Below are 16,534 nucleotides of genomic sequence, written 5' to 3'. Positions count from 1 at the left end.
TAACGCCATAAGTAGAATTCTCTCAATCCACCCTCCATGTCTCCCATCTGCTCTTCAATTTCTTCCTTGTTACTTTGTGCCTATTTCTGGGTGAACTCCTCTGTACTGCCATCCACTTAACTAAATTTATCTTTGTCTCTATCCCACCTGCAGCTTAGCTCATCTATTGATGTATTTAACTAATTATATGACTATGTTTTAAATTTCCAAGACATACAGTTGCTTTTCTCAGTGTCATCTGCTTTACTTCTTTTCTGTTTGTAAAAAGTAATTTCTTGTTCACATTTCAGGATTTAATTTATTTATCTTTTTGAGGCTCCCAAGCAACTTAAAGTCATTTTCAGTACGTTTCACAATTTTTAATTTTTGCTTTGGTGAATCCTTATCCCAGTTGTCTTTTCTGGCTTTATGTTTCTCCTGTAATGAATAAGAAGTTCTTTGTCTCAGTCCCCCTCTCTCTCTTGCTCTCTTTGGAGTTCTTTCTTCACTTCCTGGGCTTATCTTTCCCCCTAATACTCTTGCAGTTTTCCCACCTGGACCCGTGGGGCACTGTGGAGAGTTAAGATGTGTCCTTGGATGATGCTGGGGATTTGGGCTTTCTCAGTAGTCAGACCTACCATCTCCCTCCTCCCTAAGCTCCCTGTAAGCCATAGATTCTTTTCCAGCATTCTTTTGAAAACTGGGGAGCTGAAACCCAAACCCCTGTTTTAATCAGTGTTCCCAGCAATAGCCTCCTTGTTGACACTGAGTGTGTAATGAAATGCTCATCAGGAAGCCAACTTTGGTCTCCAGTGTCTGCCTCAAGGCCACCTGCACAAAGCTGTGCATTTCTCTTCCATTTCTAACCTTAGAGATATTTATCTTGTGCTGGTGACTGGTTACGTGTTTCTGGTGACGTGCTTCATATTTTACCTATGATTTCTACATGCTTAGAGCCAAAAAGGTAGCTCACTATAAGAACTACTCTATCACCTGGAAGCCCCAGGCCCCCAGGGTTTTCTGGAGTTGGAAGACCCACTGCCTTGTGCCCTCAGACCTGCTTTTGCCTTGCAGATATTTAGGCATGAGGTTCCTGTGAAGCCTTCCCTGTGCTGGAAGCAGCCCCTGTGTTCAGGATGCTTATGGCCTATCCGAGGTCCATCAATGTCTAGAACCAGATGGCCCAGTGGCCCAGCAGGCCATGACTGTGGCACTTTTCCCCTGTGGATATTCCTGACTGTTGACTCTCGACTGCCCACAGCTGAGTTCCTCCCCAGTAACTGTCTTCAATGGTAGGAAGCTGCAAGTTACACCCATCTGTGGGGTCAGCCCACATCTAATTTCTGCTCAGTGATGGGGTGGGTGAGATACAAAGGCTCAGCCCCCTTGCTTCAATCCTAGACAACTGTGAAGGGCCATTCCAACTCCAGGCTCCCCAAGCACCAGCTGAGGCCCCACCGGCGCTGCATCCCAGCCAGCCCTGCCCCTTCACCCCCCTGTTGGTGTCTTTGCCGAGCACCCTCCCAAGTGACTGTCTGCACAGCAGTCTCAACTCAGAGCCTGTTTCCCGGGAACCAACCCAGGACAGCAACTCACATTATAACATACGTATTCCTAAGTGTCAGATACAGACACTATGCAGTGTGGGAGTCAGAAGGAGGTCCCTGTGGTCAAAGCAGTAAGGAAAGATGCAGAAGAAATACGGCCTGGTCACAAGTGGTAAATTTGGAAGCAGGGGAGGAGTAGACACGTGGTGCGGCAGCGTCACTCCCTCCCCTGGCCCCTTAGCCACCATCCCCACACCCTGAGCACCGTTCTTCTCCCTGATTCTATCAGCTTCATTGTGGGGAACATTTTAGAAGCAATTACAACACTTTAAAACTTATTAAGTAATAGTACATAAAGCCAGGGTAGGGCTTCCATTGGTGGTGCAGTGGTTAAGAATCCTCCTGCCAATGCAGGCGACACAGGTTCGAGCCCTGGTCCGGGAAGATCCCACATGCCGTGGAGCAACTAAACCCGTGTTCCACAACTACTGAGCCTGTGCTCTGGAGCCTGTGTGCCACAACTACTGAGCCCGTGTGCCACAACTACTGAAGCCTGCAAGCCTAGAGCCCGTGCTCCACAAAAAGAGAAGCCACCGCAATGAGAAGCCCACTCACCACAACAAAGAGTAGCCCCCACTCGCCGCACCTAGAGAAAGCCCACGCACAGCAGTGAAGACCCAACACAGCCAAAAATAAATAAGGAAAATAAATAAATTTTAAAAAAGCTAGATTAATAAAAACTAGTTACAGTAGTATTGAAAAAAAAAAAAAAAGCCAGGGTTATAAATGATAGGTCCAAATGGGAAGGGAGAGGGGAAAAAATATTTTTTTGGCTTCAGTAATATGCCAGTAACAAAATTGGAAATAGAGAATGGAGCTTTTGCAAGGGAGGATTAAGAGGTGGGGCACAGGGGGAATTCCACGTCCCACTTGGAGACATGCCATGGAAGCTTCTAGTGTAGTTGGGAAGAACTTTGGGGGAATAATCTTGTCATGTATTCTTCCATTGGCTTTTGTAGTGTTCCCAGAAAGCCTCTCTGAGTCATTCTTTTTAGCAAAGAAGGGTTTTGGGCAGTGCTGGAATGATGGCCTCAGTGAGATTTCAACTAGAACATATAGTAGATGTGTATTTCTTCTCTCCATTTATATTAGTTTCATGCCAATGAAATGGCTATTCTTGTAAGTCAAATGGTGAGTATTAGCAACTTCACACACGCAACCTGAAAGCTTGACTGTTCAGTTTATTTTGCAGTCCCAGCACCGTCTTTCCAGCAAATAGGTGTTTGTATTTAACCTCATTTTGAAGGGAAAACACTCAGTTTTATGTATCAACCTGCTTTTCATTTGTTCTTTTGGGAGTCTAAAATTATAGGGAATTCATTAAATATAAATACTTGCTTTCCAGGCTGGTGTTTTTTTTCCTAAATGCCATATATATTTGGCTTCATGGTGCTTCTACTAGGCCTTTCTAATTAAATTGTAAATAAATAATAAAAGTATCTTGGGGGAAGACTAAAGGAGACTTTGAAATATATTAAAAAACTCATCAAACTCTGTATAAATACAGAGTTTGTATTTGATTCATTAACTTATCTATAAACCCACATCAATGAAACTCTTTGCTGTTTAATTTTTACCACAGAGAATATTACCAAAAGGCTCAGAGCTCTCCTTGGAGAATTGGTAAGATAGGGGAATTCATAGCTTCATGGATCTTTCACATTAACTGTCACCTTTAAAATCACTTGAAAGCTAGAGTTTGGGAATGTTGACTAAAGCAGCAGCCTCTGAGGGTTCAAGATGGTGGAGTAGAAGGATGTGTGCTCACTGCCTCTTGCAAGAGCACCGGAATCACGGCTGACTGCTGAATGATCGTTGACAGGAAGACAGTGGAACTCACCAAAAAAGATACCCCACATCCAAAGACAAATGAGAAGCCACAATGAGATGGTAGGAGGGATGCAATCACAGTAAAATCAAATCCCATAACTGCTGGGTGGGTGACTCACAAACTGGAGAACAATTATACCACAGAAGTCCACCCACTGGAGTGAAGGTTCTAAGCCTCACATCAGGCTTCCCAACCTGGGGGTCCAGCAACAGGAGGAGGAATTGCCAGAGATTCAGACTTTGAAGAGTAGTGGGATTTGATTGCAGCACTTCAACAGGGCTGGGGGAAACAGAGACTCCCCTCTCGGAGGGCACACAAAGTACTGTGTGCATCAGGACCCAGGGGGAAGGAGCAGTGACCCCATAGGAGACCAAACCACACCTACCTGCTGGTGTTAGAGGCTCTCCTTCAGAGGCGGGGGCTGACTGTGGCTCACGGTGGGGACAAGGACACTGGCAGCAGAAGTTCTGGGAAGTACTCCTTGGCGTGAGCCCTCCTGGAGTCTGCCATTAGCCCCACCAAAGAGCCTCGAGTGCTGGGTCACCTCAGACCAAACAACCAACAGGGAGGGAACTCAGCCCCACTCATCAGCAGACAAGCAGATTAAAGTTTTACTGAGCTCTGCCCACCAGAGCAACACCCAGCTCTACCTACCACCAGTCGCTCCCATCAGGAAGCTTGCACAAGCCTCTTAGAAGGCCTCATCCACCAGAGGGCAGACAGCAGAAGCAAGAAGAACTACAATCCTGCAGCCTGTGGAAGGAAAACCACATTCGCAGAGAGATAGACAAAATGAAAAGGCAGAGGACTATGTACCAGATGAAGGAACAAGACTCAAACCCAGAAAAACAATTAAATGAAGTGGAGATAGGAAACCTTCCAGAAAAAGAATTCATAATAATGATAGTGAAGATGATCCAGGACCACAGAAAAAGAATGGAGGTGAAGATCGAGAAGATGCAAGAAATGTTTAACAAAGACCTAGAAGAATTAAAGAACAAACAAACAGAGATGAACAATACAATAACTGAAGTGAAAAATACACTAGAAGGGATCAATAGCAGAATAACTGAGGCAGAGGAACGGATAAGTGACCTGGAAGACAGAATGGTGGAATTCACTGTTGCGTAACAGAATAAAGAAAAAGGAATGAAAAGAAATGAAGACAGCCTAAGAGACCTCTGGGACAACATTAAATGCACCAACATTCGCATTATAGGGGTCCCAGAAGGATAAGAGAGAGAGAAAGGACCGGAGAAAATATTTGAAGAGATTGTAGTCAAAAACTTCCCCTAACATGGAAAAGGAAGTAGCCACCCAAGTCCAGGAAGCACAGAGAGTCCCAAGCAGGATAAACCCAAGGAGAAACATGCTGAGACACACAGTAATCAAACTGACAAAAATTAAAGACAAAGAAAAATTATTAAAAGCAACAAGGGAAAAATGACAGATAACATACAAGGGAACTCCCATAAGGTTAACAGCTGATTTCTCAGCAGAAACTCTACAAGCCAGAAAGGAGTGGCATGATATATTCAAAGTCATGAAAGGGAAGAACCTGCAACCAAGATTACTCTATACAGCAAGGATCTCATTCAGATTTGACAGGGAAATCAAAAGCTTTACAGACAAGCAAAAGCTAAAAAAATTCAGCATCACCAAACCAGCTCTACAGCAAATGCTAAGTGAACTTCTCTAAGTGGGAAACAAACACAAGAGAAGAAAAGGACCTACAAAAACAAACCCAAAACAATTAAGAAAATGGTAATAGGAACATACATATTGATAATTACCTTACATGTGAATGGATTAAATGCTCCAACCAAAAGACACAGGCTGAATGGATACAAAAACAAGACCCATATATATGCTGTCTACAAGAGACACACTTCAGACCTAGGGACACATACAGACTGAAAGTGAGGGGATGGAAAAAGATATTCCACAAAAATGGAAATCAAAAGAAAGCTGGAGTAGCCATACTCATATCAGATAAAATAGACTTTAAAATAAAGAATGTTACAGGAGACAAGGAGGGACACTACATAATGATCAAGGGATCAATCCAAGAAGTACATATAACAATTATAAATGTATATGCACCCAACATAGGAGCACCTCAATACATAGGCAAATGCTAACAGCTATAAAAGAGGAAATTGACAGCAACACAACAATAGTGGGGGACTTTAACACCTCACTTACACCAATGGACAGATCATCCAGACAGAAAATTAATAAGGAAACACAAGCTTTAAATGACACAATAGACCAGATAGATTTAACTGATATTCATAGGACATTCCATCCGAAAACAGCAGATTACACTTCTCAAGTGCACAGGGAACATTCTCCAGGGTAGATCACACATTGGGTCACAAATCAAGCCTTGGTAAATGTAAGAAAATTGAAATCATATCAAACATCTTTTCCGACCGCAGCGCTATGAGATTGGAATTAAATTACAGGGGAAAAAACGTAGAAAACACAAACAGGTGGAGGCTAAACAATACGCCACTAAATAACTGAGAGATCACTGAAGAAATCAAAGAGGAAATCAAAAAATACCTAGAAACAAATGACAATGAAAACATGACGATCCAAAATCTATGGGATGCAGCAAAAGCAGTTCTAAGAGGGAATTTTATAGCAATACAATCCTACCTCAAGAAACAAGAAAAACCTCAAATAAACAATCTAAACTTACACCTAAAGGAACTAGAGAAAGAAGAACAAACAAAACCCAAAGTTAGCAGAAGGAAAGAAATCATAGAGATCAGAGCAGAAGTAAATGAAATAGAAACAAAGAAAACAGTAGCAAAGATCAATAAAACTAACGCTTGTTCTTTGAGAAGATAAACAAAATTGATAAACCCTTAGCCAGACTCATCAAGAAAAAGAGGGAGAGGATTCAAATCAATAAAATTAGAAATGAAAAAGGAGAAGTTACAATGGACACCACAGAAACACAAAGCACCATAAGAGACTACTAAAAGCAACTTTATGCCAATAAAATGGACAACCTGGAAGAGATGGACAAATTCTTAGAAAGGTATAACCTTGCAAGACTGAACCAGGAAGAAATAGAAAATATGAACCAACCAATCACAAGTAATGAAATTGAAACTGTGATTAAAAATCTTCCAACGAACAAAAGTCCAAGACCAGATTGCTTCACAGGTGAATTCTATCAAACATTTAGAGAAGAGCTAACACCCATCCTTCTCAAACTCTTCCAAAAAATTGCAGAGGAAGGAACACTCCCAAACTCATTCTATGAGGCCACCATCACCCTGACACCAAAAGCAGACAAAGATACTACAAAAAAAGGAAATTACAGGCCAGTATCACTGATGAATATAGATGCAAAAATCCTCAACAAAATACTAGCAAACAGAATGCAACAACACATCAAAAGGATCATACACCATGATCAAGTGGGATTTATCCCAGGGATGCAAGGATTCTTCAATGTATGCAAATCAATCAATGTGATACACCATATTAACAAATTGAAGAACAAAAATCATATGATCATCTCAATAGATGCAGGAAAAGCTTTTGATAAAATTCAACACCCATTTATGATAAAAACTCTCCAGAAAATGGGCATAGAGGGAATCTACCTCAACATAATATAGGCGATATATGACAAACCCACAGAAAACGTCATTCTCAATGGTGAAAAACTGAAATCATTTCCTTTGAGATCAGGAACAAGACAAGGATGTCCACTTGCCACTGTTACTCAACATAGTTTTGGAAGTCCTAGGCACAGCAATCAGAGAAGAAAAAGAAATAAAGTGAATACAAATTGGAAACAAAAGAAGTAAAACTGTCACTGTTTGCAGATGACATGGTACTATACAAAGAGAATCCTAAAGGTGCCACCAGAAAACTACTAGAGCTAATCAATGAATTTGGTAAAGTTGCAGGATACAAAATTAATGCACAGAAATCTCTTGCATTCCTATACACTAACAATGAAAGATCAGAAAGGGAAATTAAGGAAACAATCCCATTCACCCATTCATGCAGCAAAAAGAGTAAAATATCTAGGAATAAACCTACCTAAGGAGGTAAAAGACCTGTACTCAGAAAACTATAGGACACTAATGAAAGAAATCAAAGCTGACACAAGCAGATGGAGAGATATAATGTGTTCTTGTATTGGAAGAATCAATATTGTCAAAATGACTAAACTACCCGAAGCAATCTACAGATTCAGTGCAATCCCTATCAAATTACCAGTGGCATTTTTCACAGAACTAGAACAAAAAATCTTAAAATTTGTATGGAGACACAAAAGACCCTGAATAAACAAAGCAATATGGAGGGAAAAAACAGAGCTGGAGGAATTAGGCTCCCTGACTTCAGACTATACTACAAAGCTACAGTAACCAAGACAATATGGTACTGGCACAAAAACAGAAACATAGATCAATGGAACAAGATAGAAAGCCCAGCGGTAAACCCATGCACCTATGGTTAACTAATCTATGCCAAAGAAGGCAAGGATATACAATGTAGAAAAGACAGTCTCTTCAATAAGTGGTGCTGGGAAAACTGGGCAGCTGCATGTAAAAGAATGAAATTAGAACACTCCCTAATACCATACAAAAAATAAACGCAAAATGGATTAAAGACCTAAATGTAAGACTGGACACTGTAATACTCTTAGAGGAAAACATGGGAAGAACACTCTTTGACATAAATCACAGCAAGATCTTTTTTGACCCACCTCCTAGAGTAATGGAAATAAAAACAAAAATAAACAAATAGGACCTAATGAAACTTAAAAGCTTTCGCACAGCAAACGAAACTATAAACAAGACAAAAAGACCACCCTCAGAATGGGAGAAAATATTTGCAAATGAATCAATGGATGGAAGATTAATCTCCAAAATATATAGACAGCTCATGCAGCTCAGTATTAAAAAAACAAACAACCCAATCCAAAAATGGGCAGAAGACCTAAATAGACATTTCTCCAAAGAAGACATAAAGATGCCCAAGAGGCACATGAAAAGCTGCTCAATATCACTAATTATTAGAGAAATGCAAATCAAAAGTACAGTGAGGTATCATCTCACACCGGTTAGAATGGGTATCATCAGAAAATCTACGAACAATTAATGCTGGAGAGGGTGTGGAGAAAAGTGAACCCTCTTGCACTGTTGGTGGGAATGTAAATTGATACAGCCACTGTGGAGAACAGTATGGAGGTTCCTTAAAAACAACTAAAAATGGAATTGCCATATGACCCAACAATCCCACTCCTGGGCATATACCCAGAGAAAACCATAATTCAAAAAGACACATGCACCCCAGTGTTCATTGCAGCACTATTTACAATAGCCAGGTCATGGAAGCAAGCTAAATGCCCATTGACAGTTAGAATGGATAAAGAAGATGTGGTACATATATATAATGGAATATTACTCAGCCATACAAAGGAACGAAATTGGGTTGTTTGTAGAGACGTGGATGGACCTAGAGACTGTCATAAAGAGTGAAGTAAGTCAGAAAGAGAAAAATATCGTATATTAATGCATATATGTGGAATCTAGAAGAATGATACAGATGAACTAGTTTTCAAGGCAGAAACAGAGACACAGATGTAGAGGACAAACGTATGGACACCAAGTGGTGAAAGCAGGGTTGGGGCATGGTGGTGGTGGGATGAATTGGGAGATTGGGATTGACATATATACACCAATATGTATAAAATAGATAACTAATAAGAAAATTAGTTGTATAAAACTAATTTTATACAACTGTATAAAAAATAAAATAAAATTCTGTATAAAAAATAAAATAAAATTCAAAACAGAGCCTCTGAATACTTTGAAAAGTATAAATAAGGAGTTAGATTTATACCTATGTTTAAATTCCAGTTCCTGGATATAATCTACAGAGTAACAGTAGTCTTTTTTTTTTTTTTTTTTTTAACTCTATTTGAGGAAATATATTACAGATAAACAAAATCAATGAATAAAACCCAAATTAAAATTGATTGAAAAAACTCTACTTTTTCTCCTTGTTATTTATTCTTTCTGTTAATATTGAATTTCTTCTGCTTAATAACCAGAGAAAAATAGTATATAAGTATGCAGTTTGGTCCCGTGTCATGCTGGCCATAAATTGCCTATTTTGTGAATCTGCTCTCTGAGTTACTTTGGGAAATCATCTTGAAGTTAGCATATATATTTTTAAGTCTTTTAAACATATGCCCCATTTTCTTATGTTTCTAATTATGAGTGATTATTTATTACGTGACATATCCTTGGATGATTTGTATTTCTTGTATAAATAAGAATGACTGCTCAAAACTCATGGGCAACATAATACCCTCAATTATTTCTGTGCACACAAAATACTTCCAAAACCAGAAAAACAGAGATCATTTCTAGAAATGCCATGAATTAATTGGAGCATGGCTGTAATTAGGGCTGTGTGTACGTGAGTGTGAGTGTGTGTGTGTATGTGTGTATGAAAACAAATATCTTTTTATCCATTTCTTTCACTCCTATTCATGACTGAAGTTCCACGTTTTCCTTTAGTATCATTCCCCTTCAGCCTGAACAAGCTATGTTAGCATTTCTTTTAGAGCAGATCTCCTGGTGACAAATACTCTCAGTGTTCCTTAATCTGAAAATGTCTTCTTTTTGTCTTCATTCCTGAAGGATGTTTTCACAGGATATAGAATCCTGGGTTCATAGTTCTTTCCTTTCATAACTTTATAGATGTTTTTCCAGCTATTCCGTTCTTCACCGTTTGTGATGAAAAATATGTGGTAATTCAGGGTTGTACCCCTGTGTGTAATGTGGCATTTTTCTCTCTGTGCTTTTGGAGTTTTTCTTTATGTTAGATTTCCAGCCGGTTGGTTATTCTGAGTCTGTTTCTTCAAGTTCATGCTTTTTAGGTTTGCTGAGCATATTGAGTGTGTAAATTATGTCTTCAGTAAAATTGGGGAATTTTTAGCTATCATCCAAATTTTTTTCTGGACCACTCTCTTTCCTGTCTTTTGGTAAGTCTAATGACATAAATGATACAAACGATGGGCCTTGACCCTTGGATCTCAGACCTGAGAGCAGATGAATTTTTTCAATCTTTAGCCCTCTGATAGTCAAAGTCCATAATTTCTATTAATCTGTTCAGATTACTGACTCATTTCTTTGTCATCTCTATTCCACTATTGAGTCCATCAAATGAATTTTACATTTCAGATACTGTATTTTTTCGATTCTAAATTTTTTATTTCTTGTTTGTTTTTTTTTTCTATTTCTATGCTGACAGCTTCGAGCTCTCCATTTCAAGATTATTTACCTTGACCTCGTGGAGTGTGGTTGTAAGGGATGCTTTAAAGTCATTTTCTAATAATTCCAACATCTGGGTAATTTCAAGGTTGACTTCATTGTCTTTTCTCCTGAGAATCGGTCAGATTTTCCTGGTGTTTTCTATGCCAAGTAATTTGGGATTATATCCTGGTCACTTTGAATATTGTGTTATGAATCATTGGGTCATCTTAAAATCCTCTGGATAATGTTGGTTTTTTTTTTTCCCCCTTTGTTTCTGTGTTTTAGCAGGCAGTCTGGTTGGTTTCAGCTCACAAGCTTTGTCTCGCTTTCTGTGGCTGCTGGTTCCAATGTCAGTTCAGTTCTCAAAGCTTTGCTTTTCTATTTGGGTCTGCTTTGTGCACGTACCCCTCAGGGGTCGGTCTGGGACCTGTGTGGTTCTTTGTATCGTAGTTCAGTTCTGAAAGCTCTTTTGGGTCTGTTCCACACATGTGTAGCTTGGGGGTGAGACCAGGACTTATACTGGTTTATAACAGAATTAGAGGATCCCCCTCTGGGTCTCTTCTCACCAAGATTTCCCCTTTAGTCTTTAGCTCTTGGGACCCCTTCCCCCAGTTCCTCTGGTCAGAGAGATAGAATGGGGTGGAGGAAACTTTAGATGCCTTCAGGGCAGCAGCAGCTTTACAACCAGGACAGTCTTTGAAAGCAGGATCAGGAGGGAAAAAAAGTTTTTGAAAGAGTATATATCTGATGGTATTACACTCCAACTAATTAATTCAGTCTTATTATTAGTTAGCAGGAAATTATGGGGTTGGAATAGGATAGATACAACAAGGTCCTACTGTATAGCACAGGGAACTGTGTTCAGTACTATCTTGTAATAACCTGTAATGGAAAGAATCTTGAAAAGAATATATACCATGTAAAAAATTAATCAACTAATTAACTGTTTTCTATGTTTTAAAAAAAGAATCTTATATTAGGCAAATTTATCCTTCAAAAACACAAAAGAAAGAAGTAACAGAGGAAATGAGGGGAAAATATGTATGACATACAGGAAAAAAATAGCAAAATGACAAAAACGTACCCTTATCAGTAGTTATTTTAATATAATTGGATTAAACTCTCCAGTGAAAGGTAAAAGGAGTAGAATACATAATAAAACATGACCCAATTATATGTTGTCTACAGGAGAGTCACTTAAAATCGAGCGACAAAGTTGGTTGAAAGTGAAGGGATGGAAAAAGATATTGCATGCTAATAATAACCAAAAATGTGCTGAGGTGGCTGCATTAATATTAGACAAAATGTATTTTAAGTAAAAAAACTGTTACAAAGAAGGACATCATATATTGACAAAAGGTCAATTCAAGAAGATGTAACAATTATAAACATATACTCAGCAAACAACAGAGCCCCAAAATATATGAATCAAACATTGGCAGACTTGAAGGGAGAAATAGACAATTCTACAATAATAATTGGATGCTTCAATAGCCCACTTTCAATACTGGAAAGAACATCTAAATAGAAGAATGATAAGGAAAAAGAAGACTTGAACAAAACTATAAACCAACTAGACCTAACAGATAAATATGAAATTCTTCACTCAGCAATAGGAGGATACCTATTCTTCTCAAGTTCACATGGAACATGCTCCAGGATAGACCATATGTTAGACCATGGAAAAATTCTCAAGAAATTTGAAAAGATTGAAAGCATATCAAGTATCTTCTCCAAGTACAATAGAAACTAAGACATTAATAACAGAAGGAAAATTGGAAATATGGAAATTAAACAGTGCATTCTTAGACACCAGTGGGTCAAAGAGATAATCACAGGGGAAATTAAAGAATACTTAGAGACAAATGGAAACAAAACATAACATACCAAAACTTATTGGATGCAGCAAAAGCAGTGATCACAGGGGAATTTATAGCTGTAAACAACTGTATCAAAAAAGAATGATCTCAAATCAATACCCTAGATTTACACCGTAAGGAGCTAGAAGGAGAAGGGCAAACTAAACTGCAAACTAGCAGAATGAAGGAAGTAATAGAGATGAGAACAGAGTTAAATGAAACAGAGAATAGAAAAACAATAGTGAGAATCAACAACACCAAAAGTTGGTTCTTTGAAAAGATCGACAGAATTGACAAACCCTTGGCTAAACTCATAAATCAAAAGTGAGACAAAATGAGACATTTTAGTTATATTTGTATTTATGTTTATGACATTTTAGACCTTTAAGCTTCATTTTTTAGGGTAATCACCTGTTCTTTTCAGGACTTCCAGCTGATTGAATCAGCTTTCCCAGATTATCAAGAAAAATATCTTTATTTAGTAAAGTCAGTTCATTACAGACTTTGATCAGATGTTTGATTAGACTGACACATTGACAAAACCATTTACAATACAGTTTTGGTTGGTAATCTAAGTTGTATCTTGTTTTCTATCTGATTATTGCTAACGCAGAGGAGATGTATTTATTTTTGCAAGATGATTTTGCATCTGAATCATTTTTGTGTATTTTTTTCTAATAGTTGGTCTGTGGATTCAGTTTGACATTCTATATTGATGATGATGTCATCTGCAAATAATTCCATTTGATCATATTATCTGTAAATAATTCTAGTTATTACAACTCTTCTTTCTTTTTCTTATAACACTGGCCAGTACAACCAGTGATATAAGTGGCAAGGGTATCAAGTGTCCTTGATGGTTCTCTGATATTAATACAACTATGTCTAAAATTCCACCATAAACAGGATATTTGCTTTAGTTATGGCGTAAATTCTTTATTATCTTTTTCTTTTTCTTTTTTGGCTGCATTGGGTCTTCATTGCTGTATGCGGACTTTCTTTCGTTGCGGCGAGCAGGGGCTACTCTTCGTTGTGGTGCGCAGGCTTCTCCTTGCAGTGGCTTCTCTTTGTTGCGGAACACAGGCTCTAGGCGCGTGGGCTTCAGTAGTTGTGGTGTGTGGGCTCAGTAGTTGTGGTTTGTGGGCTCTAGAGTGCAGGCTCAGTAGTTGTGGTGCATGGGCTTAGCTGCTCTGTGGCATGTGGCATCTTCCCGGACCAGAGATCCGGGAAGATTAGCAGGCAGATTCTTAACAACTGCGCCACCAGGGAAGTCCCAATTCTTTATTATCTTAAGGATATTTCCTTCTATTCCTAGTTTTCTGAGTGTTGTATTATTTTACTGTAGATAGATTTTGAACTTAATGAGATTCTTATTCCATTTCCATTAAGAAAATTATCATATCAGCCTACCAGTGTATGACTTATCCTTACAGATTTGTTACTATTAAGCCACATTTCTTTTTCTGCAATAAATACTAGCTTATTGTGATGTATTGCGTTTTACCTTGCTATTTCAGTTAGTGAGCAAATATTTTTTTCAAATAATTTGTGTCTATATTCATAAGTAAAATGGGCTTATAAATTCCTTTCTTTTTCTAGTTTTATTTAATTTTGAAATTAAACTTACTCTAAATTGTAAAATGTTTTAAGCAACTTTCCTTCTTTTTCTACTCTCTGGAACTGTTTTTACAAGACAGGGATTACCTGTTTCATCAAAGTTGGCAGAACTCCCTTATAAAACTTTCTGGACCAGAGGCTTTCTAGTGGTTCCGTTTTGTGGTAACATATCCTGTGATAAATAGGAAAGCATCTTTCTTTCATGTTGCATTTTTAATCAGTGTTTATATAATTTTACAAAGGGAATAAGATGCTTTTAGCTTTAGACTAATAATTAAGAGAGTCATTGTTACACTTCATATTCTTTTGAGTCAGTCTGCACAATAGGTAATGTAGAAATGTGTTCTATGTGGACTGGTACGAAGGTCAGAATGAGTGTGGTCATCTCAGGATCGCTCATAATCTCTGTGCTTTTCTTCCCAGGACACACAGGACGGTTGTTAAAGTCTCTGTGCTTCACCAGCTTTTCCTTCCTGTTGCTGCATATAATTTTCCACATCACGTTGGCAAGTCTGGAGGCACAGCACCGCATCGCACCTGGTTACAACTGTGAGTATGATGGTGGCTTTTTTTTTATATTACGTACATGAATAACAAAGCTATGTGTCATAACGCTTATAGAAATCTAGGCAATGATGACATTACAAAATTTGTGGCAAGTTTTGGCCATTTGTCAATCTAATACACTATAAATACATTCAAAGAAATTTATATACCTAGACAGTGGGGTAATGTGAACAACTTAATTCATGCATCTTCAACATATATTAGATACTAGACTGTGATCCGTATGTAAGACATTATGCTTGGGTGTAGTCTAGACCCTGGTGCTTCCACTGTGGCTGGTGAGATGAGACATGTACAATATCTAGTAAGATAAATACGAGTACAAACGTCAAATAAATACAACAGTGACTTCAGGCTTATTGTAAAGAATAATGTAAGATTTCGTATATCTTTATGGGAAAAATGTGAATGACACGATAGTTTCTTTTTTAAACTGGGAGATTTTTTTGCTATTCATAAGGAAATGATATACCTTATACACATTATATTTTGAGGTTTTGATCTGAAAACGTCCACACGTATATGCTTTATCTAGGTAGGATCATCATTCCAGAATTAACCTACCATTGGATAAATTCTACTTCCATTTTTGTAGGATGTGTGATTGTCATTTGAAAAAAACAAGCATTTCAAGTAGATGGAATACAATCCACATATTTTAAGTGAATATTTGAAATAGACTAAAATAATAGTTTTTAAATGGTCAGTTTTTCGCTGAGGAACCCATTTGTAGGTTTGAAATTTCCTCATCTTTCATAAATGCTAGCACAAGTGAAATGAAGCAAACCAACCATTCCCTGTAAAATAAAAGCCAGACCAAGATTCTTCATGGATCAAATAGTATTGACATAAATGTAGTGAGAGATTCTTTAGTAAAATCTGTAGTCATGAATTATTCACTATCCCTCACCGTGTAACTTTTAGAGAGCTAAACTCTACAGAACTAAAGTGAGCATTCATTCTGGCCATTTTATTGAGTGCTGAGTTCCTTGGATAATAGTGCCTATCAAAATGATTCTTGACTTAAGATCTGATGATTTAAGATATGGTTATTATTTTTTTAATTGAGATAGAATTCATATACCATAAAGTTCACCCATTTAAGGAACACAGTTCAGTGGTTTTTGGGTTGTGCAACCATCACCACTATCTAATTCCAAAACCCTTTCATCACCCCAGAAAGAAACCCTGCACCCATGAAGTTATTCTTCTTTCCCTCTCCATGCATCCCTACGCAAGCACTAATTTACTTTCTGCCTCTAGTAGATATACCTGCTCTGGACATTTCATCCAAACAGAATTAAGTGATACGTGACCTTTTGTATCCAGCTTCTTTCACTCAGTATAATGTTTGCAAGTTTCATCCATGTTGTAGCCTGAGTTAGGACTTCATTCCTTTTCATGGCTGAATAATATCCCGTTGTTAAGATGTGGTTTTAATGCTTGATAAAAGTGATACCATTATTAAGAACTCGATAAAATAAAATGTTTAAATAGTGGTACTTTAGTTATATTATTATAATGATAAAAAGGATTTATTACATTCAAGTCTCTTTGGACTTAGTAGAAATGCTAGCAATGATAGTTTGTATTGCTTCTTAATCAAAAATCCTTTGGGTAGTTCTTAATCAGGCATTCCTAGGGCCAGAAGGAAGGATTTTTAACCGTAAGTGTTGTCTGGAAGCTTGCCACCTTCCCAAAAATGAAAGCTGAATTTGAAGAAAAATAGATAGGTAGGTATAAGAGGAAGAACATGGGAAAATTATTTGATGC

General features: G+C 38.0%; 1 protein-coding gene across 1 annotated transcript in view; it reads left to right on the top strand.

Moving 5' to 3' along the window:
- The window catches only part of PIEZO2 (piezo type mechanosensitive ion channel component 2), a 340,562-nt gene that overhangs the window by 108,453 nt on the left and 215,575 nt on the right, over positions 1-16,534 (top strand). Inside the window, exon 3 of the mRNA XM_007463290.1 lies at positions 14,618-14,743. Coding sequence (XP_007463352.1) covers positions 14,618-14,743 — 126 coding nt within the window. The remainder of the gene's footprint in view (positions 1-14,617; positions 14,744-16,534) is intronic.

This window comes from Lipotes vexillifer, unplaced genomic scaffold (genome assembly GCF_000442215.2).
Source record: "Lipotes vexillifer unplaced genomic scaffold, Lipotes_vexillifer_v1.1 scaffold848, whole genome shotgun sequence".
NCBI classification, from domain to species: Eukaryota; Metazoa; Chordata; class Mammalia; order Artiodactyla; family Lipotidae; genus Lipotes; species Lipotes vexillifer.
The sequence above is the reverse complement of the archived record's forward strand: the minus strand, read 5'-3'. Positions and strand labels throughout refer to the sequence as shown.